This window comes from Anguilla anguilla, chromosome 3, assembly GCF_013347855.1.
Source record: "Anguilla anguilla isolate fAngAng1 chromosome 3, fAngAng1.pri, whole genome shotgun sequence".
In the NCBI taxonomy this organism is placed as follows: Eukaryota; Metazoa; Chordata; class Actinopteri; order Anguilliformes; family Anguillidae; genus Anguilla; species Anguilla anguilla.
This window is the reverse complement of record NC_049203.1, coordinates 10,525,847-10,552,994: the sequence shown is the minus strand read 5'-3', so window position 1 is coordinate 10,552,994 and position 27,148 is coordinate 10,525,847. Positions and strand designations below refer to the sequence as shown.

General features: G+C 41.8%; 1 protein-coding gene across 1 annotated transcript in view; it reads left to right on the top strand.

Moving 5' to 3' along the window:
- Positions 1-345: 345 nt before the first annotated feature.
- Positions 346-27,148, top strand: part of LOC118224353 (AMME syndrome candidate gene 1 protein-like) — a 34,258-nt gene continuing 7,455 nt past the window's right edge. The window contains exons 1-5 of the mRNA XM_035411809.1: positions 346-983; positions 12,672-12,782; positions 19,918-20,032; positions 24,671-24,761; positions 25,622-25,718. Of these exons, the coding sequence (XP_035267700.1) occupies positions 541-983; positions 12,672-12,782; positions 19,918-20,032; positions 24,671-24,761; positions 25,622-25,718 (857 nt within the window). The 5' untranslated portion in view covers positions 346-540. The remainder of the gene's footprint in view (positions 984-12,671; positions 12,783-19,917; positions 20,033-24,670; positions 24,762-25,621; positions 25,719-27,148) is intronic.

The following is a 27,148-nucleotide window of genomic DNA, read 5'->3' as shown; positions in this document are numbered from 1 at the left end:
TTGTGGCACTGCTCATTTGTTTCAAATAGTTTATATCATCATCATTTATACATTCAAAGCTACCTTACTGACAATAGTAAAAATAAGAGTTCCAGGCTGTATCCATAGTTCCAAACTCTAAAGAGGCTTCCTTTTTCCTCATCAGATGTCTACAACATGGGCAGGTAAATGTCATGTTTAAACGCCTCACTTGGTAAATCAGCAGCCACTTTACATTACATTACATTACAGGCATTTAGCAGACGCTCTTATCCAGAGCGACATACAACAAGTGCATTAGTTCAAGGCACTTCGCATAAGTGAAACGATTAAGGAAGGGGGAGGGCACTGCATCAGTGTAGCTCCTTACCGCCCCCTCAGCATTTCAATCCCCGAGGCCTTGAAATGATTGGGTATTAAATATGATGGTTTGGGTAACTGCAGTTGCCCTTAATTTGGAAAAGACGGAAGAGGGGACGTTGCTGCGTGTTGACGCAGTAGTGGGAATTCTACGTCTGGTCGGTGTTTCCCATTCTCCCCGCCCATCCAGCGTTGACAGCGATGGGTAGGAAGCGGTGTGTCGGTGCGGATTGTTCAAAGATGGCGGCCGGGTGCTGCGGGGTGAAGAAACAGAAGCTGTCGGGGTCCCCCGGGTCAGGGGGCCCTGGCGGGGCGGGGAGTGGGGTAGTAGGGACAGGACATTGCGGATCGGACTTGGGGATTGGTTCTCCCTCGACTGTAGCGGCAGGGAGTGTGAATCGGGTGAATGGCCTTGGGGGTCCGGGGGGTAGCAGTAGCAACAACACCAACTCGCTGTCCCCAACTCCGGGAGGCTACAACTCAGCTGCACTCTCTTCGAACCACAGCCCCGGACCAGGCTCGTGTAGCGGGGGCAGGAAGATGGTTGTTTCGGCGGAGATGTGCTGCTTTTGTTTCGACGTACTTTATTGCCATCTGTACGGATACCAGCCCCCACGACAACCTAGGTTTACAAACGATCCTTAGTAAGTAATTTTACCTAGCTATAATGGCTAACAAATTATGGTATTGCTGTCGGTTGTTATTTGTAGCTTGCTGGCTGCCTAAATGTCAGTGGTATGTGACAGCCGCCTCAATTAGCTAATACTAGCTAATGTTTGTTTCGGAGGAAAAAAGCAATTCCATGATTGCTCGCACGATAAGGTTAGCTGGTTGGCTACAGCATATCGCATTAGGAACCTGGGTGAAAAAGCAAGACATTCGAACGTATTGCAAATGACAAATCTTGCGAATGTTAAGTGTTAGCTATCTGTCCACAAAAGTTCCGTTTGATGAAAGGTTACAGAAGTGAGAAATCGAGAACTTGAAAACATCGACCGTGATGCTGAAGGCATCGAGCTAGATAAGCTATGTTTAATGTTTTGTTTCCTCGTAGTGGTCCCCTTGGTAACAAATGAATATTAGCTAGCTAAGGTTAGCTTCCTTGTAGGTGATTTTCGACTGGCACTACCCTGCCTGTGAAAAATATGATTAAATGGCCAGCTAGTGTCAGTTTTCTCGGACGAAAGGTGTGAATATTATCGCTAACCGTCTGGCTATTATTTTTAGTGTTATTTGTAATATTGTCTTAAGAATAAAAGCTACACTTGTGGTTGCCACACGCCATACTTTAACAAACTCTTCTACAAAGTTAGCCCAGTACAGTAGCTAGTGTTAGTTTGTTGTGTGTTTGCAGTGCTGGCTCTAACGTTAGCTAACTGCATAGTTGCTATATGTAGCTAGCATACAGGCTAAGTATAGTAAACAATACTACCAGTGTTTGTAGAGCTCTCGCAGTATATTGGAAAAAAGGTATGTTGAAAGGGACTCTGGTTGATGACAGTTGGAGAACATAACTAACAATGTGGTAAACCAGTATTGGTCCAAACCACACACAGATTAAGTACTATCTTTATTTAATTACTTGTTGGCAGTGTCATGTAGTTATTTAGTTAACGGTAGCTATCTGGATGCGTCTGCCAAGTATGACGGTCACAGTTTTGCTTCTGGATAAAAAAGATCAGGCATGTTAACGTCCCCCTAATATTTAAAATCTCTTGGCAATTGCTTTTTTGTTTTGAGAAATGAAAGATGTGAGTAAGTAAGTGAGAGAGCGAGAGACAGAGACGGTGCATTTTAATGGATGATTCCTTATTCCGTATAATGTGGAAAACGTAATGTGAAAAAGAACATAGAAAACCACGTCCAGATTGGATTCGGTTGGCCTAGCTAACGTTAACACAGAGCTTGTATTATTTGTAACGCATAGTATTCTCTGTGGGTTCTACAATTAGACTAACAGTGGATTTAGGATTGTTGTAAATGGCTACAAAGATTTACATTGAGAGACTGGTTAGGCAGCAAAGTAGATTAATGTTACTGTGCAGCCCAATCAGAACGTGCTCACCTCAACACAACACCTGTCCGTGGCTCGCGCTTTTATTTATGTACTTAAAGCTCCTCGCGGAAGGTCAATTGAATTGCTGCATCAAATCCTGTGAGAGATTACAAAGACACCACTAGCGCTCAGTAATATGCCTGGTGGAGTGGTTGATTCTGAGGATTGACATTGCTGTCTTTCAGCCCTGTCGTCAGTAGGGACAGAAACCAATGGAAAAACTAGTCAAGCATGGTCTGCTCAGCTAAAATAATTGCTTCATGCACAATATAGGCCTGAATAAGTTTTAGAGAACCTTTTAAGAAAGCACAAGCTTGAGTGAGCATTTTCTTTTATGCTCCATGCCTCTTAGGTTTGCAGCCCTATGCTTTTTTTCTGGCAATATTTGACTCCAGTGTCACAGTCTGTCAAATCTGGTATGGCTGTGCACTGTTTAAGCTGCTCAGTCAGGGTAGCTCAATGAAGATTTTTAACAGTTTTCTCATTTCCTCCAGTTTGAACAGTGTGAAAGAATATATTTCAAGGTGGGCGATGAAACCGGTGGCAGAGTTTGTTCTAATTTTGTTGTAGTAGCTTTGTATTGCCTCAGTTGTAGCAGAAACAAAAAATGCCTGGAACAATGTATTTTGTACATCTCACAGATTTGGGTGTGGATTCATTTAAAGCACAATAGTATACCTGTAGTCTGCTGGACTTGGTTTGACTATATGTGACCACAGTGTCTCTTCAGCCATGCGGGCTGAGGGTGTTTCATGCAACCGTCTGTTTCCACCATGCTAGAACATAGTCTTCTACTGACAGTGGTTTCACCTTTAAAAAAAAAACAAAAAAAAACACATCTCTCAATGCAGCATTGTTTCTAAAAAGAATCCTGGATTTAAAAAAAAAAAAACTAACCAGAAGAACAAGGAGTGCTTACTCATGCCAAAAGTAAAAGATATTTTGCACAATTAGGCTAATTAACGGAACACGACAGTCATTTCAATGTCTGATCTCTTCGTTAGTCACTCTCAGGGTTCACTGTTAATGAGCCACTTTGATGTGGAAATGTCAGTCTAGTCTTTTCCTGATCATTTTGTTCTTTGGGTTTAGTTTATTTTAATTTTTTTTAACCCAGGTAAAGGTGCTATAATTGTCCCAGCTATTAAGCAGCACCAATCTATTCCTCTGTTCAGCCGCTGGACAGAATCACATTCTGCTCCTGTGCCAAATAGGCTAAGTCTTACTGAAGTGTAGGACCATTTCATCTATGATGTTAATTTGTTTTAGCTGGTGTTGTTTTTATCTTAAATGGCCCAAGGAGCAAAGAGCTCATCCAGGCAGGCTATTTAGCTTTGTTTAAACATCGACTAAGATATTTATTATCTTTGTTGCAACTCTGTCGCAGATTGGTTTTGACTTTGATTTTTTTCACCTTGGGAATATCAGTTAAAACCGACATGCTAACATAATGGCAGAATGTGTTGTGAGGGTAAAACCACACATTTGATGGGGTATTTGCTTTTCGTATCTGGGATTTAAAAAAATTTTATCAGCTAGGGGCACGCATTGCTCGTCAGCTCTTGGTGGAAGGGCCTTCTTTTCAGATATGACAGCGGTCACAGCAGCCTGTTGGTTGGAAGCGAAATCAATCGCGTCATAGGTGCTGTTCCGCTGTGTAACAAATTGCTTTGTTTGTTTTCCAGCCGAACGTTTGTTACTCATCTCTCAAAAGCCCTCTGTCAGCTTAATGATCTGCTGCAAAAGGACGTCATTTGTTTAATCCGGCTGAGTGTCACCTCAATTGTTCTAACTTCTAGCCCCTTTCTGTGGCGTGAGTCAAACAGCGTGCATTGATAATTTTGAGATGCTTTTTCTGCGGCATTGACATGGTTGAGTGCATTGTTTGCAGCGACAGCCGTGGCTGTTTCACAAGACGTGTGATTGTGAATATCAGACCATCATGTTCTGCATTGTGTGCAGCGAGGCGTTCCTTTTGCCCTTTGTTAAAGGTGGAAAATCCTGATGCCACCATTAGCCTAATCTGAAATGCAGTGTGCTGTCATAGTAACTTATAGGCCTATATCCCTTCTCAAGGAAGTCCAGTGGTCTTCAGTCTGATCAGTATTCTTATCATGCAGTACGGCTATATTTTGCACATATTTCTCAGGGCATCATAATTTAAAACTTTTTTTTTTTTAAATGGGCGATCAGCTCAGAATTGAGTGCCTGCTTACCTCAAGACTAAATCCATTTCCTCAGCTTCTCTGTTGCCTAGGTCAGGGACAGCAGTTGTGAAACTCAGTCCTGGGGGACCCCTGTGTTTGCTGGTTTTCAGTGAAAACACACTGTACAGGGGTGCTTTACCTTCTCAGGCCACATTATGTTGGATATTGCTGTGGATGCCATGAAGTATAAAATGCCCCATATTTCAGAATTTTTAATCTGCTCTACGCCAGAAATTATTTTAAATGAGGTTGCATTTTTGATTGATTAAAAACTGATGGGTAAAATGAAAGGAGTCCTAATTGTGAAAAGTGTGGCCATTTCATCAAAGAAGCTAAAACATTTGTGGCATGTGATGATGCAAAAGACTGAGACACAGTTGTGTGTGTTGACATGAGGGTTAGAAGGTGACAGATGTTAGTTTTTGTTAGGATTTAGAGTGGTCATTCTGTAGGAAACTTTAAAATGTGCTAAATTTGCTGTTGTATAGGCATTGTATATGACCCCTCAATACGTAATGTGATTCTGCATTGGTATATAGAATACCTATCCAAATACATTTAAATAACTAATCATTTTCAACCTTTATTCTTTCACCTGCAGCAATTGCAATTCAAGTGATTCTGGCAGCTTTAATAAGCTCCATGTTGACCTCTGTTACAGACTCACTGGGCGAGAAAAAAAAAAAGAAAAAAGCTGGTCACCAGTGATTGTTCCCCCCCCCCCCCCCCCACTGAGGCAGTAACTTCCATCTGAGGCGGTAACTGTCCAGTTGATCTGGAATTCCCATCTAGTGACACTGCTGTCTTTGAGCAGGCGTGTCTGTGCATGTCCCAAACGGTGGAGTTCTAGGATGCCTGCGTTCGCTCTCCTCCTAGTTACATAATTTAATCAGGGCTGGTCGTCGTTAACGACCGCGACATCATTTCCTGGTGGGTTTGCACTGACGCCCTCTGATCCACATTAAGAAGGCTGCGTGTCTGCAGCACTTTTCCTATGCAGACTAATACTTTCTTATTGTTGACCATAATTGATTTACCCCCATTGTCACTTTAGCCAGCTAGATAAATTATTTTCCTTCTCATAAATAAATAAGTAATGTTCCATGGCTTAACACTTGTAGTTAGTTTTCCGTGTTCGTTCATCGCTAAATATTGAAAATCATGACCATGTATAGGTATTGTACTTTTGTCTGAACAAGTAAATGCAGTGTGTAAGTATTTGGACGCTGACACAATTTTTGTTGTTTTGGCTCTGTACTCCGGCCCATTGGTTTCTGAATAAAACCACGATTATGTGGTTAAAGTACAGACTGTCAGCTTCAATATGAGGGTATTTACATCCATATCAGATCCCTGTAGGAATTACAGCCATTTTCTATGCAGTTCTCCCATTTTCGGGGAGCAAAAGCAATTGGAAACTTGGCTGCTCAGTTGCTTCTTGGCCAGCTGTGCCTTTTCTTTATTAGTTCATGCACAAGAAAGCTAGAGTTGATTCTAGGTGTGGTTATTTGCATTTGGAGTCTGTTGCTCTCCTCTCAACATGAGGAACAAATATTTGTCAATGGCAGTGAAGCAGGGTGAGCTCAGCACTGGTAGTGGATGACCGAAAAATACTTTAAATTGATTTGAACTGTCAAACAGATCAAGAACACGCTTTAGGATGTAGTTATAGATGTGTCAAAGGCTACTATAGAGAGAAGATACGCTGGCATAACCTCAGTCGGTTCACCACGGGGCGACATAGCTCAGGAGGTAAGACCGATTGTCTGGCAGTCGGAGGGTTGCCGGTTCAAACCCCGCCCTGGGCGTGTTGAAGTGTCCTTGAGCAAGACACCTAACCCCTAACCCCTAACTGCTCAGGCGAATGAGAGGCATCAATTGTAAAGCGCTTTGGATAAAAGCGCTATATAAATGCAGTCCATTTACCACAAGATACAAACCACTTATAGGCCTCAACAGAACGGCCAGGTTAGAGTTTGGTAAAGAAAAAAGTAGATTTAAAAGTTGTAGAGTTCTAGAACAAACTTTTATGGACAGATGAGATGTGTATTAAACTGTACCAAAGTGATGGAAAGAGAAAAATGCAGAGAAGGAACTGCTCATGATTCAAACCACCATCTGTGAAAAATGGTAGAGGTAGTATTATGGCTTGGGCATGTATGGCTGCCACTGGAACTGGCTCACTTGTCTTCATTGATGATGTGACTGCTGATGGCAGCAGCAAGGTAAATTCTGAAGTGTACAGAAACCTCTTTTCTGATCAGATGCAACCAAATGCCTCAAAATCCACTGGATGGTGCTTCACTTTGCAGGAGGACAATGACCCTAAATACACTGCTAAAGCAACCAGGGAGTTTTTCAGGGCCTAAAAGTTCAATGTTCTTCACCAAATCAGTCACCCATCCTGAATCCAATTGATCATGTGTTTCATTGAAGACAAGACTGGTGGCAAAATGCCCCAGAACAAACAGGAAGTGAAGATGGCTGCAGTGCAGGCCTGACAGAGCACCACCAGGGAAGATACCCAGTGTTTGGTGATGTCTGTTGGTCACAGACTTCAGGCAGTCATTGTCATTGAATATGATGACTTAATTTAAGATTATGTTAATTTGTTGAATTACGTTTGCTCCCTTAAAATGAGGGGACTGTATGTAAAACGGGCTGTAATTCCTACATTGATCACCCGATATGGATGCAAGTACCCTTAAATTAAATATGACAGTCTACACTAACCTCATAGTCATTGTTTCATTTCAAATACAATGTGATGGAGTACAGAAGCAAAACAACAAGAAGTAGTGTCCCTGTCCAAATACTTAGTCGCTGCACTGCAGAAAATTCTGTCTTTAAGCAATGATAGTTTTATATTGCTTAAATTATTCTGTGTATTTTAGCAATACAAGACATTTTTATATGGAGAAAAGAACAAGTTGTTCTCTCTCTCTCGTAATCTCTTCCAGCAAGGCTTAGAGAATGCACTGATCCTGTGGCATCACTTGGGCCCTGACACTGCTGAATCTGCTGTGTTATGCACTGTGTTATTCTGCTGTGCAGGTATGAATTTCACAGTATTCATAGGCATCATTGAGAAAAATAAATTATGCAACTTGTTTCCAATAAAAATGAGAAAACATTCTGCTAATTGATTTTCCCCCCAATTCAGGTCAGTTTTATTTGCATAGTGATTTTTACGGAGGTGCTATCATAAAGACGCTTCACAGAAAAACCGGAAAATAGGAAACCTGATACCAGGTTTTCCTAAGGTACACATTTCTGTTGGATAAAATGTGTTTTGTGTGTTTGAGTTTTTGGCTAGACATATTGAATCAGAAAGTAATGTTGCCAAAAATTTGGCCTAAATACAATTAACACCCGTTTGGAGCTTTCAGGAGGTTCAGTGCTGGATGTTTTAAATATAGAGAAACACCATGATAGTCAAATTCATTTGAAACAACATGTTATATTATTGCAATAGCATTACATGAGTTTTGTCAAGAATGAATCACATTTTTGGTTTTATATTTTTTAACACAATAAATTGTCTTTTCAAGCTTGCTGAAGCACACAGTGGAGCTTATAAAGAATCATGTAAGTCACGGAGTCCTCTATAATCAGTGTACTCAGAAAGGGGAAAATTGAGTTAGCTTTGCGATTGCGTTTTCTGCACGCCCTTGCTGGGACAGAGTGCAGCTTGCACAGTTGAATCACATCCTCACGGTCAGAGAAGCTTGAGAAAAAATGCTCCCTGCCCGTCATGCGGCCGTCTCCCTGGAAACACTGGGGAGCTTTTCTAACACTGACCAATGGCTACTGCACGTGTCTATATGTCGTCAGGATTTCAAATTGCATGTGCAAGTTAGTGGGGGAAATGTTTTTTTTTTCTTTTTTTCCTTTCAGCGAAGCGCAGTTTATCGCCTGAATGTTCAAGGATATTCACACGATGTTCTAATGTCAGACTTATGACATTTCTTTTTTCAAAACGTTATTTCAGAAATAATGATTTGTCAATTTCACCTTTTTCAAAGTTCAACTCCAGCAATAAATTAATAGTCAGGTTTCAGTACTCTAGCAAAATAATTTGCTGTAGAATGACCTTCTGTTCGCTGAATAAAGTGGGGGAGGGTCTTGTGTTTATGTCTGATGAGGGAACAGGGTGGGGTTTGGGGAGTCCATGGCAGAGTAGCTGGTCTTAGGAAAGCCAGTCCAGATGGCCTACGGCAGTGTTAACCAACCCTGTTCTTGGAGATCTACCGTCCTGTGGGTTTTCACTCCAACCCTAACAAAGCACACCTAATTCAACGAGATCTTGTTGAGCTGCTAATTGGTGGAGTCAGGTGATGACATGAAAACCTCCCGGATGGTAAATCTCCTGGAGCAGGGTTGGTTAGCACTGGCCTGCATTGAGAGTAGTATTGACCATTGAAGCTGGCCTGGTCTTGGTCATGGCTTGATAATACGTTTCATTTTAATGTAATGCGTTCAGGTGCAATACAAGAGGACATTCAGAGTTTTCTCATTTTCAGACTCCGTTGACACTGTAATTTAATGAAGAATGCCATCCTTGATAAAAAATAATAATATTTTAAAATTTATTTGCTGTTAAAACCTGGGCTTTCACTTTATTTCCTTCTAGAAATAAACCGCATAAATCTGTCAAGACCTTTCATTAGCAGCGCACCCAATCAGCTTCAGCCACAGTTAAATAAATCCCCCCTGACAATAGGAATCTCCATATTGACTTTTCTGAGTATCCAGCCCCATATTCACACACAGGGCCTATGTGAGTTCCCCCATGTTCCCCCCCATTCGATCCCCAATCTGGCATCATATAAACTATGATCCCTCCCTGCTGTCTGAAAAAAGGAAAAAATGAAAGGAGGACAGACCTCTTCACTTTCCTTTAAGAAATGGGGCCTGTGCCTATTTGCGATGTGGGCGAGCAGTGCGGTACAGTGCTGCATTAATGAGAGGAGCCTTCATGCTTTGTGCCATGCTTGTTTTCCATTAGATTTATGGCCGCCATTATAACCGGCTCCTTTTTTTTTTGCCAGGGGTTCCTTCTGCAAGATTAAAAGCTATTAATCTTAAAAATGGCACGGCTCTTCTCTTGGATTTCACCTCCTGCACCCAGGGTTGAATTTAATTTGTGCCAGAAATCACCGTGGTCTGACAGCCGAAAAAGGTCAGATCAAATGCCTCCTCGCTGATGAATCGTAAAAACGACCGTTCCCCCGTTCTCCAAACTCGCGCCAACCTTTGTTTTTACATGGGCGCCATCTTGTTGGCGATCTCTTGTTGTTGTCACACTGCCTTGTGGTCAGTGAATCCCTGGTATGCTAAGACTTCCAGGCACCTGACAGGGTTCAGCAGAGTGGTCTTCACTGCAGTGCTGAGGGTGAATGCACTCTAAACTCTTCATGAAGCGTGAAGGTCCCTGATAACCAGCTATTCAAAACAGCATCTCATCAGGATTTCTGTCATTTTATATTATACTGTTATATTTTATTTATTTTATATTAAGTAATGTAAATGGTTATGGATTGTCACAACCAGGCCGAAAGGTTATTCATGTCTTGTAATGTCCTTTTTGAAATTATTTTGGTAAGATTTGATAGTCAATAGGTCTTTCTAAAAGCGGCACCGTAGTTGTAATTGCGTAATTTCATACAGCTTAGATTGTACATTTAACATTGCAGTATGGAGATAATAGATGAATGAAAGAAAAAAATGAAATGAAAAGCACTGGAATAAGTTAAAAGGTTACAAAAAATGACCTTTAGCAAACTGTGAATGAGGAGCAGAAGTGTACAGCCACGTTTTCACCATTGACCGAAAATGTGTCTGTGCTTCAGGTCATGGCCCATTAGCCTGAATTCTGCATAGAATCCCTTGGTTTCAGAGTGCCGCTAATAGCAGGCACAGCCCAGCAGCAGATTGGTGAACTGGCATGGCTGCCCGCGCCTTGGCGGCTGAGAGCCTGTGCCGTTAGAACCACACAGACACACACACACCCCCGGCACTGACGCAGGCTATCTTGTTGAGTTTGTGGGATTAAGAGCGTTTCTATTTTCCCTTCTCTTATCGAGCCCAGATTAATACGGGCTTAGTGCATCATGTGGCATACGTGGCAGAGGCAGTGACCTGCTGTGATTGTTTTGAAAGTCTCTTCTTTTTCTTTTTGCTTCATTCTCTCCCTTTTTTCTCTTTCTGTCTCTCTCTCTCCTCAGGCACTACTGTGTGAATCACAAGTGAACTCAATGGAACACAAAGCTTGTTGCCTGTTGAAAACTGCATTATCTGTATGACTTGTGGATTGACTGCAGGGCTTATAACTGGTCTTTATAGCTGATCAGTCTTAGTATTTATTTTGCTGTAACTTGGACTTGAACACCTTGAACGTTTTACTGAAATGTGCTGTGTGGCTGGAATGCACTGTGTTTGGTAGTCTGAGGGCTCAATTTGCTTGAGCTATCTGTCACAAGGGTGAGGGTGGAAGTCATTCAAAGAGCTGTCAGATTCCATGTTTCAAATATAGAAGGGGTTTATTAAATGATTATTATTATTTTACAGCCAGTCTCAGTTTTGGAATGTAATAGCCTGCTATCTGAGGTCCTTGCGTTCTTTGGAGGTCAGTGTGAACCCAGCCAACATCTGGTCAAATTTGAACAGCATGCTGGACATGCAAACATTGGAGCGGTCGTGTCAAACGAGGCCGCAGCTATGAAATAAGTTATTTCTCGCGGAGTCTTAGGCACTGGTCTGGCTGTAGATCTCACAATGTGGAATGCATTGCCTCATGATGCTTGGGCCCCCCTATCCGTTGACAGCTTGACCCAAGTACGTTTTTTATGGTGTATAAGAAAATGTTGACAAACCACATGACAAAAATGTAGCGCCATGTGATGGCGAGTGCGTTATGTGCATAATCTTTTTCACATTTACCAGAGCTACGAGGTACTTGCCTCGCTAGGCCTGATATTAACCAAATGCAGAGCACTTAAGCAGTGATGGAAAGGACTGACTGCGACTTAAAGATGTTCCTATTGCTCCTGTGGAGCAAGTTGTCTCGATTCAATTGAGTTTAATCTTCATTAACGTTAAATCTGCAGGACTCAATGTTCAGCGCAATTTCTCTTCTGAGACGGACAGTTGTCTGCATTGCGGAAATTTATTTCAGGTTGTCAGTGTCATTCCGTAGTGTGCACCACGAATTGCGTTACTTCATAGCTCGTAATTCCTGCTGTACATTGTGAGAGATGGCAACTTTCGAGCAGCAGAGTGAAGTCTCTCAGCTATCTAGATTCAAGAAAACTTTACGTGGATTGGTTGATATTGTTACTTTTTTTCATATTAAATTGAATGTATAGCCATCTCTTAAATTTTTTATTTTTTTTGCAGAGCTGGGTTTACATTAAGTAATTTTAATTGGCACAGTAGTTACTTACAATAACATCCATCTTGTGATAAACTCACTTTACAATTAGCAACGGTTTGTAATACAGCAAATGCTGTATTTGTTCCTCCGGTGTCAGTTAAATTGCAAGCGCACATTAGCCGATTGCAGTAATGAATGTAGGGTGAGCCTGTGGCTTTCACATTAATCAGACCGCTTATCTGGATGTGGATGTCCGCTCTCTGCCTCAAGAAATGGGATTTTTTCACATCCCCAGGGGTTTATTGGTGTGCTGACAGTGCTTTTGTTTAAAGAAAAAAATAAATAAATAAAAAAACTCCATTGCAAGCATCCCTTTTGCCTGAAAAATTTGGTTCCAGAAATTCACATCTAAGGAACTGATGTAATTGTATGTTTCGCACAAAAATGTCCACATCGTACATGTGAAAATTTAAGTACTGAAATATTGCTTTATTCCCTATGACCTGAGAAAAACATGTTAGCGGGGCACGCACCCGGACAGAAAAGTACAGTTGTATTCATCGCGTGCAGCAGACTCCATGTAAACGCAGTGAGTAAATATGTTCAGCGACAGCTGCATGCATCATTTGCTGTGTGGTTCAGTAAGGTCTCTGAGACTCTGACTTACCTGTGTTTCCTCTGTCTCTTTCTGCAGCCCGCTGTTCGTCACGTGGAAGATAGGACGTGACAAGCGGCTAAGGGGGTGTATAGGTACATTTTCAGCCATGAACCTCCATTCAGGACTCAGGGAATACACCATTACCAGGTGAGCTCATGTTTCTTTTCGTCAGCTGTGCTGGTTTCCTTTTGTATTGCTTTTGCTCTGTATACCCAGGCCATGGTGTTCAGGGGTGTGCTTGGGAAGCAGTGTTCAGGTGCTACGGCAGCAGTATTCAGGCACTTGGGAAGCAGTGTTCAGGTCTGTGCTTGGGAAGCATTGTGCAGATGATAGGGCAGCAGTGTTAAGGTGCTTGGGCGGCAGTGTTCAGGTACTTGGGGAGAAGTGTTCAGGTACTGGGGCAGCAGTGTTCAGGTGCTTGGGCATAAGTGTTCAGGTGCTTGGCGGTAACACTTTCTGCTTCAAAATTGGGCAGCCTTAAAGGCATTCTGATCCCTGTACAAGATCAACTTCAGTGCTGAGACAGTTCTCCAGTGGGTGTGGGCAAAAAAAGCTACGCATAGGTTTGTTAAAAATCTGGCTGCGCATTAATGAAATCTGTCAGATCTGGTAACTAAATGTTTTTCCATTATAAGAATGTCTTTCTTGGCTCAGATGTGCCACTGAAAGACAATCCTACTATTATAGCCAGCTCAATTGTGCAAAGCACTGGATGCTTATGTCAACATAATAACTTGTGATATATTGAAACATCGCATGTACAGAACATAAATTTAACAATTTTATGAAAATTTATGAAAAGTGCCTTGCTCCAAGGGTTTTCAAACTCGGTAAAATAGATTGACAGCTAAAATCTGTGGGCTTGTTATTGTTGAAACCTGCATTGTGTTCAAGTAAGTTTATGGAAAAAAATTATGCAAGAGTTTAAGCACATGTTTTCAACGATCTTAATTCATCACGCGATTGGCCGTAACAAAAACCAGCGGGCACAGTGGACATCCTCTGCCTGACTTCACCCTCGCTGTGCAACTGTGTGTTCAGCTGCCTGAAACACACGGCGTTTTCCTTAAAGTATGCGACTCAAAAACAAATACTTTTGCAAATTTGTCGCAACACTTCTTAAACTGAAACTTTTAAAACACGGATTTTTCAAATTCGCACAGTTGACAGTGTTCACTGTGATATCAGTAAATTTGAATTGCTTACTTGAAGCACAGCCAATTAAGCAATTAATTTTGGACTTTGTCAGTAAAGGACTGAACTTTGATTCTTCTCAGATAAATTTGTAAGCATTCATCTTATCTAATTGCCTTTGAGTTTTAACTTTCTTTTTCAAGGCATTTAAAGTTTTCCAAGGTTATATCCTGTAGGTTATCTCTGCTCACGACATGCTAATGTGCAGTCTGACATTTCGCTGCAATGGTTGGCTTTTAATCTTTGTTATAATATTAAGGATAGAAATTTAAAGAAAGCAGTATTAGACCAGACCATTTTTTTTAAACTTAACTTTTCTACATTGAACAAATATGTCAGGATTGAGTTCTTCCTTTGGCTGTTCATTTATTTACTGGCATTATCATGATATTGATTTTTACTACATTACATGCATGTTTATGTACATGCATGTTTAAATTTACTACAGTACATTTAGTACATTTAGATTCCTTGCTAAGTCATTCAATAATTTATGCACATTTTATTCTTCATTAAGTCACTCTTAATTCATCAGGAGATGAATTAAGATAATGGGACATAATGGAGATGAAGCAGTATGATCAGATGTTTGCCATCTAATAACTCTGAGGGATATCGAGTCTTTCTTGTCCGTAAGGCTTCTGTGGTTCAGCTGGAGTTCTATAAAGATATTTTCCATAGCCATTAACAGTCAGAAGGCAGAATCACACATGACGTACAGGTGAATTACTTGAGTGCATCTTCATGAGTAGCCCTGGCCAGTAGCATACTGACAGGGAGGGCATGTTCTCCACACTGCCTTCCCCACTGTGTGTAAGCTTGACAAGCAACAGTGCATGTGAACACTGTGTGTAATTGGAATTCTGAGATCCCTGCTGAAAAATGACAGGCACCGTGTGTGTGATCATGCGTTTTATTGTGTCTTTTCAGACACTTTGATTTAACAAAGACGTAGAGGCTGGATAGGCATACTTATTTCTTCAAGTAAGTTGCAAGGAGGAACTTCTGTTTCAGGCAAGTCAGTTAGGCAAATTTGCACCACACAGGGAATTTTAAGGCGTGTCATCTCTTGACTGCATCTCGGGTTATTCTGTCTTGTGACTAACTGACTAAGTAGAGCTTGTGGAAAGTACCTTAATCAGAAAGGACTTGTTCATGGCCAACAGGCTTACAGTGAGCTTTCATTATTTTGTGAACAGTACTGATTACAGGACCAAGCCTGGATCTACATCATTTTCTTCTGAGTACTGGTTGTTCAATGGCCTGGATCTTACGTACAAAATGGCACCACTGCTCAAGTTCAGTGTATGAAGGCTTATTGTTATTAATGTTAAATTCAATTCGAATGTGATATGGGACCGTAACCATTAAGTAGTTAAAGTCTTTTAAATTACATGGGTAAAACACACATGTTTAATGTAAGTTGTACGTATTTATATTGATGCAAGGAGGTCTGTATGGCTCCTTGGTAAGTGTAGAGAAAGCCATAAATTGAATCCAGCCTGGATCTAGGCGGTGTTAGGCTACTTGTCAGATCAACCTGTCCATACATTAGTGCTTACTAGATCAGGATGAATACATCAGGTTCTGTTTCAATTTGATGTTTGCACACTTTAAGATATCACTCCAGTAGAGTTGACTGCTGCCAAATTGACTAAGTGTTTATTTTGTCCAACTGCCAACATTTATTTGAAACATTGCGTTCCAGAATGCTGATCCATTCCGTACACGAATGGCTTGTTTTCCATTTGATATCTCTGAGTTTGCTGTAACATTCTAGATTGTTTGCGTGCTGTTGTTATTTTGCTAAACACCTAGCATGTTTTTTCATAATGGCCCGGTAATTGAGGGGGGCTGGTACGCACCTGTTACTGTGAATGATAAATTGTGAACGTGCCGCTGACTCCGATGGCTCGGTTGTAAGATTACGAGCCTGCTGCTGCCGGTGCTGGAGAGATGACTGAGAGTCCAGGCCGTGGGCCAGATGGCCGAGGAGATGAGTACGGAACTTGTGACTGGAATTCTGGGAGAGCGGCGGATGTCTGTGCCGCGACACATGGCAAACGGGAGGGGAGGGAATAGAACCGCGGCGACCGCGACGCCGCCGTTTCATCTGCGGTTCCGTCGACCGTCGCGGCCGCCTCTCCCACCGGCAGATGCAGGGGCCCGTTTTTACGCCCGGTTACATTTCTGAAATGGATTACCTACGTCTGCCTCCGCCAGAGGATGTTCCTTTAGACTGGAAAAGAAAACACGACCCTCGGTCCTCTCCCCCGCTAACTGGCTCCGCCCCTCCCTGCGTGACGCTGTCCCCAGTGCTCGTGTCCTCCGTGGTGGTAGAGGCCAGCTGGCTGCAAGGGCGTCAGAAACGGGGGTCCCGTATGGGGAGGCGGGGGCGCGGTGGGTCACCCTGACGGAAACGTACGTCCCGCTTCGGACGTCCTGGCCGCACCGTGCTCCACTGTGCTCTGAAAGTGCAGCTCCTCCTCACACAGCAGCAGGTGATTTCCCAGTGCAGCACGGATGCCACCAACATTCCGCACGTCATGCAAGACTGGCCCGGGGGCCCGGGGCCGTACGCCAGATGAATCAGGAAACGGGCCGCGCTGGAATGTTTCAAACCGAAAGCACATCTCAAAAAAGAGCTAAGAGCCTTGTGCTGTATGTTTACAAAACTACGTTTTAAAGCTAGAGTATACAAGCTTTTGAAGAGTGCTGGGGTATGAACTGCGAGCGGCAAACAAAACGTTGCCATCAGAAATTTTTAGATCTGATGTCAGTTCTTGTCCATAGATGTTATTTGAGAAGGCATGAAGATGCCCCCTCCTCCTCCTCCCTAGACAAAAAGATGTCAATCTGTTATGCAGAGGAGCTAAATGTGTCCCATTCCTTAACAGAAAGATCCATAATCACTCACAGTGTACTACTGTGGAGAGTAAACCAAATCAGAAGGAGTTGTAAGGTGTTCAGAACTGAACGCATGCCAGTGGCGAACCCCACCCAAAAGATCAGCAAGCAAATGTGCCATCGCCTAAATTAAACTGGTTGAGAAGAAAATGTGAAATATGCTATGTGGGTAGTGTATGCTCCAAAATGAAAAATGGGAGAGAAAAAATAATGATTAATAATAAAATAAAACTGAAAGTGTACAATTCCAGTTGCTGGTGTAATTACAGGTTGTCTGGAAGTGAAGTCTAGTTCTTGTGTGGTATTTTCCACATCATTCTTTCGGAAGTGATTTGATGAGTTGATGCACACAACAATATAATTATTATTATTAGTTTTTCTTTTTTTGGGGGGGGGGGGGGAGGGCGGGGGGGTGGAGGTGGGGGGCAGCACGCAGTGTGCTCTGCATTGCAAATGAATACTGCCAGGGTGTAAACAGCCACACTATTTCACAGGCCAGCTTAAATTGATTGTCTGGAGTGATATGTGGGCCGGGTCAAAATTTGTGTGGGGCTGGATCTGGTCTGCAGGCCCTGGGTTTGACTCGTGGTGTAGAGAAAACCACTGCAAATTCGGTTTTATGTGTTTTTCAATGAGAGCCGAAGAGAGTAGGGAGGTTATTTAATACCAATGCGATTCTCACTAAGTATCCAACAATGTAATAATAAAAAAGATGCACACAAAATGAATCAAATTAGCTTTATTTCATTCAGCAATATGCATTTCACTTGAAAAAAATGCAGACTGAGAACTGAAACAATGTTTATGTGCTATCAAGATGATGTTTCTGGGATTTGCACGTTGAACATTGATTTATGTAAAAGAAGAGAAAATTACAACACATAAAGTTTACACTAACAGCGTTCTCTCAAGTTGGTGAACTTTATAGGTGTTTGTAGTGTAAACAGCACAGAAGAGGATATGCAGATGAGTGGGTCATGTCAGTGCAACATGGATTCCTAAATCATGGGGAATGGCTATAACGGGACGACATTGGGAAAATCTGTTTCCCTCTTATAGAGCCTGCTGCTGCCATACACTCAACTTCAGATACAGAGCAGCTTCTCCATTCATGCTCACTTGTGAATACCCCAGCTCTTTCCATTAGGCATCACTTGAACCGCGCTGGGCCAAAAATGGACACTGCGGCGCATTCTCGAATTCGCTGTACGTGTCAGGTGAGATCACGCTACATCTGGAAGGCGGAGGGACTTCGCGTGAACGTGCAGAAGTGTAAAAATAGCCGGCAGCCTCTGCAGGCTGTCGCCAGGGACCCGGAGACAGGCTCGCGAGCGGGAGTTGAGCAGCAGCTGTGAGAGAAAGCCGCCTTTTATTTCATTCGAGAGGCTGCTCGAAAATTGTACTCGAGGATCTGTGTGGGCAGTGCTGTGGGCACTGGGTGCACGGAAGTAGCTAGCATTAGTCGTTCCTATTGCTTATAATGGTAAAATATTGCGATGTGGTCCTTACTGCTGTTTGTGTTTGTTTGGAAAACAGAATGGCTTAAATGTCTGGGAAAACAAAAAAATTAAGTTAGGGTCTTCTCTAGCATTGCTTTTGAAACTATAGGGCAGTCGATGAGGGACCTTTTTTTAACAAATAATGTGCAATTTAAGATGCAAGCAACAAATGTTTCTCACCAGGAGAATAAGTATCAAGGAGGATTTGTAGCTTTAGGAACATGACAAATCTTACCTAGAACCCCTGTGGTGGCCATGTTTTAATTCCTGTTCAGGCTCCTTACAAAATGAAGCCTATTTTGTGCTTCATTAGTGCGAAGACAATGTGCCTCTTGAGGTGCAGCAAAGACAAAAAAACAACTGCTTGTGCTAAATTTACTATAAAATATGTTCATTAAGCTTGGGTGTAGACACTGCCTGTGCTTACTTTGCTGTAACATATGTTCATGTGGCTCAGATATCGACACTGCTTGGATTTACTTTAGCATATGTTTATGCAGCACGGGTATAAACACTGCTTGTGCTTACTTTGCTATAGCATATGTTTATGTAGCACGGGTATAAACACTGCTTGTGCTTACTTTGCTATAGCATATGTTTATGTAGCACGGGTATAAACACTGCTTGTGCTTACTTTGCTATAGTATATGTTTATGTAGCACGGGTAAAAACACTGCCTGTGCTTACTTTACTGTTACATATGTTCATGTGGCTCAGGTATAAACACTGCTTGTGCTTACTTTGCTATAGCATATGTTTATGTAGCACGGGTAAAAACACTGCCTGTGCTTACTTTACTGTTACATATGTTCATGTGGCTCAGGTATAAACACTGCTTGTGCTTACTTTGCTATAGCATATGTTTATGTAGCACGGGTATAGTACCGCCTGTGCTGTACTGTAACATATGTTTATGTAGCACGGATATAAACACTGCTTGTGATTACTTTACTGTTACATATGTTCATGTGGCTCAGGTATAGACTCTGCCGGCGCTCACTTAAATATAGCATATGTTCATGTAGCAAGGGCACCGCTGCCTTTGGCCATTCCACAGCATCAGTTGGTGATTATGTGTTTTGGCAGTCTGCTGGCAAACAGTAACAGCGTCTGCATACTGTGCAGTTTCAGCGTCACTTGGTTAGCGCTCATTCAGTGTGGCGCAGTCCATCCGTCCAGGTGCCATCAAGTTTGATTTCATTTCTCATGTCTCACTGATAATGTCACAAAATATTAAAATGGAACACTGTTGTCATACATTTTTATCTCCCAGATTAGGATGGCAGTAACACAAAATTAGTAACCAAGAAGAGAACAGTCGATCCGATTCCCATCCGTGCTCCCCTCAAAAATGTATGCAAATGAGTGCAGAGTTCACTGCTGTGTGTCTTCATTTACATAAACAACGTATTTTATCTTTGCCTTTTGTGAATAAAGAGCTAGTTTTCCGCAAAATGCCCTCATACGACGTAAGGCATTTGGCCTTATTTTGCCTCACGGAACGGGGAGCCATTTTGAATTTCACCGTGATCTAATTCCGATCAGCCGACAGTCGTCTGAAGCAGTGTGGTGCCGCGGGTGTTCGGTCTGTACGCAGGGCTGACGTGGGTTTCCTCACGGGGGGGACCTGTGTTTGTGTTGCGGGTCTAAAAAATGGCTGTTTTGTCTCCCTGTGTCTGCAGTGCTCTTAAAGACAGCCGCTTTCCCCCCATGACCAGAGATGAGCTGCCCAGGCTGTTCTGCTCTGTGTCTCTGCTCACCAACTTCGAGGATGTTGGTGATTACCTAGACTGGGAGGTAAGAGGCCATCGGAGGGGTGTGGCGTAGCTAACGGAAAAAAAAGGCCGTTTCAGCCCAGCGAAAGAAGACAAGTGGCCACACCATTTTTTTTATCAGGGCAGTTCTACTTTGAATGAGAGGACACACGCCCAACTATCGAGGAGGTGCAAGTCAATAAAGAGAGAACATTTGGAAAGGAGATTGCACACGCTCTGTACTGCCTGGTTATTTAGCAGAGCGTAGCTAAAGTTTCTGCACTACAAGCCTTCTTCAGGGTTTTGTGGAAACCTGGAAGGCAGTGGTCTGCTAACTAAGAAGCGAAGAGGGTGTGCAGTCTTCTTTCTCAATGTCAGGGGAGCCATGTAACTTTTTCTGATGAACTGTAAAATTAATATGGGAATCGGAATCAGTTTGCCAGCAGCTAGTTCTGTGGAATTTTCTTAGTTCTTAGGAATTTCTGGTTTGTGTGTTATGTCACATTATCCTAAAATGCACTAGACTGCCTCGATTTTTTACTTTATTCAGTGGGTTGTAATGAAAAACTAATGAAATATGGGAAATGTAGCATGAGTAATCTGTGAAGTTTCACCGTGCATAATACTTTAAAGAGGGAAGGCATGAAGGCATTTTGAACAAGTGATTATTAAGCATGATTACTTTTTAAAGATGAGGTGAAGATTAAGCTTGTTACTGTCATTATCACGAGGGTGAAAAGGCAGATCATGAAGTCTTGTAGCAATTGATATCAATACTAATCAATACTGAGTAAGAGTGCACTCTAGGTCTGTGTCAGTCATCTTTCCATTTAGGTAACATTGCTTTATGAGCAAATTTAAACGTTTTGAGGGAAATGAAATTGGGGAGGTGAGAGCTCACATTTTCCAAGCAATAATTATTGATGTGGAAGTGAGAAAATATTGGAAAATTTATCAAATTATATGTTTAAATGTGGCTGTTTAAAATTAGGGCAGTTATTACATTCCATTTGAAATTCAGATATTGGTGTTCAGCATATTAATGACCATCAGCCAGGGTAGGAAATGGATTTTGGCATAATTTATTTTATAAATAATAAAATGTACAAGGCATTTTGTTATTTTTATTTTGTGGGGCTCTCTTTACTCTCCTGGCATACCATGAAATTAAACAGGCTGTAGCTGAATGTATGAGGTCAATGGATATATATATTGCTTTCTGGGTTGGAATTTATTTAATCTTAAACTACATAAATTTTTCAGTGTGCTTCTCATTAGCAGTTGATAAAGTGCCCAGTCACTCCGATTCACCCACAACCAATAGTGCGTTTAGATGCACATTGTCTTAATAGGTACTTACAAAGCAGCTTTCTGGTTGTTTGCATGAAAATAATGTAGACAAATGTTAAGTGTGTAAAGATGAATGCTGAGATATTACAGGAAGCCAGACAAATCTCAAGCCATTGAGCAGTATGGCAAGTATGGGGTAGATCAGCACTGGGCACAACAGGAAGTCGGAAGGAGACGTCGCTGCAAACGTGATACTGATCAGCGCTGGATCCTTTTTTTTTTTCTTGGAACCAATCTCATAAACTTTAAATTACCTTCTCGAAAGCATCTGGAGTCTAACCTGTTTTCCTGAGAAACGCACGGAACACTGGTACATGTGGTTTATTGTAAGCTAACTGATTGATTGGCTGTTAGCACGTTTAACAAACCATATTTTAGTTATTTGGATCTGCTGCTGCTGCATTATTCTGTGCTACAGGGAAATGACAAAACCATCCAGCTGATGCGTAAAGTAGAGCTCTGTGTCCATTGGAGGGAAAACCAGCATTGTGTTTATATTATTACTGGTTATAGTGCAAATGCTAGATTTGTTTGTGAGAATATATGGAATGTAAATTCCACCAGATTGCACTTATAGCAAGGAAATGTATTATTGCATTTGACTTATGGATTGCAGCACAGTACTATATTTCCATCTCTAGGTGCACTTCAGCGTTTCGCATTAGTTTGGCTGTAAGTTGTGAAATTGCAGTACTGAGTTTAGCTCCTAAAATCACACAGCTTCTATTCCTGGAGCTATTCTGGCTTTAAAGAGGTAGCGCTCTGGCTGGGAATTGGACAGAAGTATTTTTGTTATCAGGCTATGTTAGATGTACATTTTGGTACTTGGTTAGATTTCACTTTACTTCTCATGTAACAGTATCAGGGCCTGGGTTTCATTAGAAGGAAATACTGATGTTTTCAATCTTTATCGAGGTGCAGGAAATTTGGGGATTCAGATGTAATACATTTGAATTTGAATTGATAAGTTGCTGTGCTATGAATGATGCATTGTATGCATTTTATTTTCCAAGAAAAGCATACTTGTGAACATTGCCCCATTTTATGGAATCTGTATTGAATATAGATTCCATAAGATGAGTAGGCTATATGAAGGCTGCTATTAAAAAAGGCTAGCAATTGAATTTTTGCATCTTCATAATTCCATTTCAAGTATAAAAAGATTAGCATAAATCCCTGCTTCTTATCTGGGAATGGTCTTCTCTGGATCTGCTGTCTGTGTGTGATGTGAAGTGCGGGCTTATTAATTACAGCTGTACAAAGTTTTTCAACAGAATCTGATTAAACAAGGCTGACAAATGGCTGTGCGTGTTTCCCCTTATCTTAAAACGGTTAACAGAATCTGAAAAGTCATAGTTCAGTAATCTCACAGGCAAATTCATTATTAACCATGCTTAACATTCATAATTTATTAGTGTAGTTGTTGCTGTAAAAAAAAGCAGATGGAAAATAGAGAATGAATTAAACCTGTGGATTGAAGTGTTTCCTTTTTTAAAGATTTTTTAAGAAATTGTGAAAAATGTATTACAGTATGAATTCTTGGGGATTTGAGAGAATTTTTGGAATGTGTCCCCTGCAGATGATAAGGGTTTGCTGTTTTAGTTCTACATTGTACTGTGTAGGCTTAGTACTATCTTGTATTGCACATTGTATCGGAGTGAGGATGAAATGCATTCATTTCCAGAACTCCTTGCCGCCATAATTTCCACCAGCAGAATATTATTTTCATAGTAAATAATGTTGAATATGGATGACGTAGATTCTAAAGCAAACGACATATTACTTAATTACGCATGTCTTCCAAATTCATACGTTAGCCACATTTTCACATCTTTACAAGTACCGTAAGAATTCTGGCTGCTGCTGACTTTCTGCTCCTGTATAGCCTACCTCTTACCAGCCTAATGTTAGTTTCTCCTGCATCGCTCTTTCCTACCGACGTCTAATTTGCTGCTCCATATAGCCAGTCCCCTAGTGAATTAGCTTTAATGCTTTTAGGCTAACGAGTATATTCTTCTTTACAATGTGTGGGAGAGGAATCACACTGTTTTATGTTCTCGCTGTAAAATACGTTTTTTCCCCATTCGCGTTAAAAAAAAAACAACAAAAAAAAAAACGTTATTGTATAAACAGAGTATACTAGTATTTATGTCCCGGACAGTACTGTTTGTGTTCAACACAGTCCTGACATTAGGTTGACATTGTACGTGGTGCTGTGCTGGCCGGGCACGGTCGATTTGCCGGGGACGATAGGCTTGTGTGAGCAGCAGGAATTTCAGGCTCCGTGCTGCAGAAATGCTGAGTCACCGCTGAAGAATGGCACGAGGAGCCCGTGTGCGTTACGGCTGCTGTTTTTCTGGCAGCGACGGGAAACGTGGCCTGGTTGGAAAATCCTCACAGGTCGGCTTCTGCGCACGCGGTTTATCTGCAGGCAGCCGTTGCTTTCTGAGGCAAATGAGCCCATTTGTGATGTCGACGATGGCTGCTTTTTCCCCTCAGTAATATTGTATGAGACAGCAAGTGCTGATTTTGTCGTGGACAAAGGTGATGAACTTTTCAGACAAGCCCACAAAGGACCCAGGGTTCCTGTAAATTAAGAGGTTGACATAGACGTGTCCAGCTCTGTGCACTGTGTGTTACCTCCCCTAATTTGTCTCTAGAAATGTTTATATTTAATTCCAGGTTCCTATTTCCCTGTCATTATATTTACGATGTTATTCCCAGTGGTCTGTGTGTATGGAGTGTACTATTTCACAGTGATGGATTCATTGTTTAACGCAGTTTGCAGTTTGCTTTTGCGTAGAGAGAAAGGCTTGTGCTTGCTCTGTTGTTTAACATACCACCATAAAACCTGGGGAAGGCTTTGGATATGTTAGATAGCGTATGCAGACAGAGAGACACAGTGGCCATCATGTTACACTTAATTTTATTTGTAAATACTGTAAATTGCTTGGTGGCATTCGTAGGTTTTAACTTTCTTTTTGTGTTTTAAATTGGAGTGTCCAGAGAACAAATTATCTATCTGCTGTTACAATAAATGGTCTCGGAGAAGTTGAGGCATTCATTTTTAAAAAATCCAAAATGGTGGATAGTCCCCCTTTTCAGTATGAGAAAAAATATCATAAATACTTGTAGTATTTATAATATTGTCTTAACTCCGTCTTAAAATGCTTGTAAAATCCTAGGGCTTTGCTCAACCGCAAGAAAGTGCTGAATAAACGAAGTTAAATATTAGTTGATAGTCACTTCAGAGAACGGTGCTTACAGGTGCAGTTTCTCAGCAGTGTATGGTGGTTTCGGTTTGGCTAAATGTTATGTCTGCCTCTTTCAGGTGGGTGTGCATGGCATTAGGATAGAATTTTTCAATGAAAAAGGCTCTAAGCGCACAGCCACCTACCTTCCAGAAGTTGCCAAGGAGCAAGGTGAGTATTTATCTCTGACTCCAATCAAAAATTCACTTTCATATCTAGCAGCCGTAGCACCCTGTCACCTTCTCATGTAAAACTGATGAGGATAGGAAGGCTTGTGCTGATTTAGTGCTCAAATGAGAGACTCTTGGGAAAACATCGCCCCACTTATAGGTGTCATTCTTCAGATAAGGTGGTAAAACTGGTCCTGACTCACTGTGCTCGTTAAAGATCCCCTGGCACTTTTCATAAGGTAAGGTTGTTAACCCCAGTACCTGGTAAAAATCCCTATAAAAGCCGACTCTATACATAAAGCCACATAACCAACCACCCTGCATCTGACTGGCTACACGATCTGTTTATGTTAAAAAAAAAAAGTAATGTAAAATATTATGTATTCTCTTATATGCATTTTCAGTATGGCCTTGTTGTCTTGGTTTGTTTTCATTCGAGTGTAACTGGTAATGAGAAGTGCTGAAATACAATTGTAGAAAGACATGCTGCAAATAGAAGATGATTCTCAAGCAGAAGAATGCTGTCAATCAGCCAAAAAGGAGAAGGCATTGAAAACATTTTTGGTATTGTGAATGCCACCCAGCAGGGAAGCAGAGCTATTGTTCTCAGGCCCCCGTTTCCACGGCGGGCGCAGGAGCCAGGCGCAGGAGCCAGGCGCATGCAGGCAGACGTAGCCGGCGCTGGCGATTAGCAGCGGGAGAGATTGCGGGGGAGATGCGGGCGGGGCGGGTGAAGGTGGGCTCAGAGCGTGGACCTTCAGAAACGTAGAGTCGGCTGTCATCAGCCGCACTGCAGGAGGTGCTGCAGCCCTGGAGGGATCAGTGAGGCTGTGCTGAACGGGGCTGATCTTTCTTCTGCAGGATGGGACCATATTCAGACCATAGATTCCTTACTACGAAAGGGAGGCTACAAAGCTCCCATCTCAAATGACTTCAGGAAGACCATTAAGTTGACCAGGTAAGTGAGAAGACCTTTTGCACAGACACGTATTCACGGAGGCTGTTTGGGCTGCTCTCCGTAAAAGCATCAGGATACTACGATGTGAGGAATGGATGCTTTTCTAAAAAAATATACAAAAGAAAAAAATACTCGTAGGACAGTGCGTCTTAGGTTCTTTAATCGCATTGGCACTCTTCTCCTGATAAAAGTAGATTCTGAAAATTTTCAGATTTCCATCTTTTGCATTCAAACTGGACGCATTTACTTTTTCATTCAGCTTCTGACTGTCCTTTTGTGCTCTTTCTTAAGGGTGGAGAGGAAAATTTCACAAAGCTGTTGGGTGGCAGCTCAAAATGAAATGAAAAACATAAATGCATTACAAATCTATGTGCAGTCTTTTGACTTCTCATCCATTAAAATATTATAGACATTTTTTGACTGTTGGCAAATTTTTAAAGAATATCTTCATAATTGTTGTGCCATTTCTTTGCACAATGCGCAAAAAAAATAAATAAATAAATAACGGCCTTGGCACCTTCCATAAAAAACCCATCTGGTAGCACAGTTACCTGTGGGGTTTGCTGTATTTGTTTTAACGGCCACATGCCGTTGGCTACTGGATTAGTGTTGTTTCAGTTGGATATAAGTCTGGAACTGCATACTCCGGAAAAGAAACCACACCATATCCCTTGCATTGCATTATTCACTCCCCAGCCCCCTTCTTTTTTATTTCACTTTATACTTATATAAACTGTGCATGTATGCTGCTTCAAAAAATATGTCCCTCGAGGGGGATAAGACACCAGCCACTCTTTTTTTAGTCAACCTCATTTTTGGCATTTAGCTGACACTTTTATCCTGAGCAACTTTGTAAGCTACTTTAATATAAATAAATAAAGTAAACGTAAACCTAAAATGTAGAGTTTCAAGAACAGTTCCCTAACCATTATGCTACACTGCCGCCCACTCGCTCTGGGAGCTGGGCGAGAGTCAGCCGCTGTGGCTGATTAGTGCTGTAGTATTCAGTCACGCTGATGCCAGTCTCTCTCAGTGCTGCTGAGTGTGCAGGCAGGCAGGTAGGTGAACTGTTTAGCCCCCCCCAATCAGTCTGGTCAGGCCGGTTCTGCTCGGGGCTGACAGAGAGCTAATTAATAATGCGCTGTCTGCTCCCCCTCAGCAAAGTCTGGTGCCTGTCACCTTAAAGTCCAAGAAAATCAGTGAGTGGGTAGACAGACTCCAGTTCCCACGTGGCCTTATCCTGCCACTAGTATATTTTTTTCTAAAAATGTGTTCTACAAAATTAGATGCCTTGTACTTGTCAACAATGATCCTGTTTTTTGCCTGAAAGCAGAACATTTCCTGGATTTGTGTGCCACATTTTTCCCTATCACATAAGAACAAGACTAAAATTAAAACAAGCAACAAAAGCCAGAGTTTTAGCTTTGTGT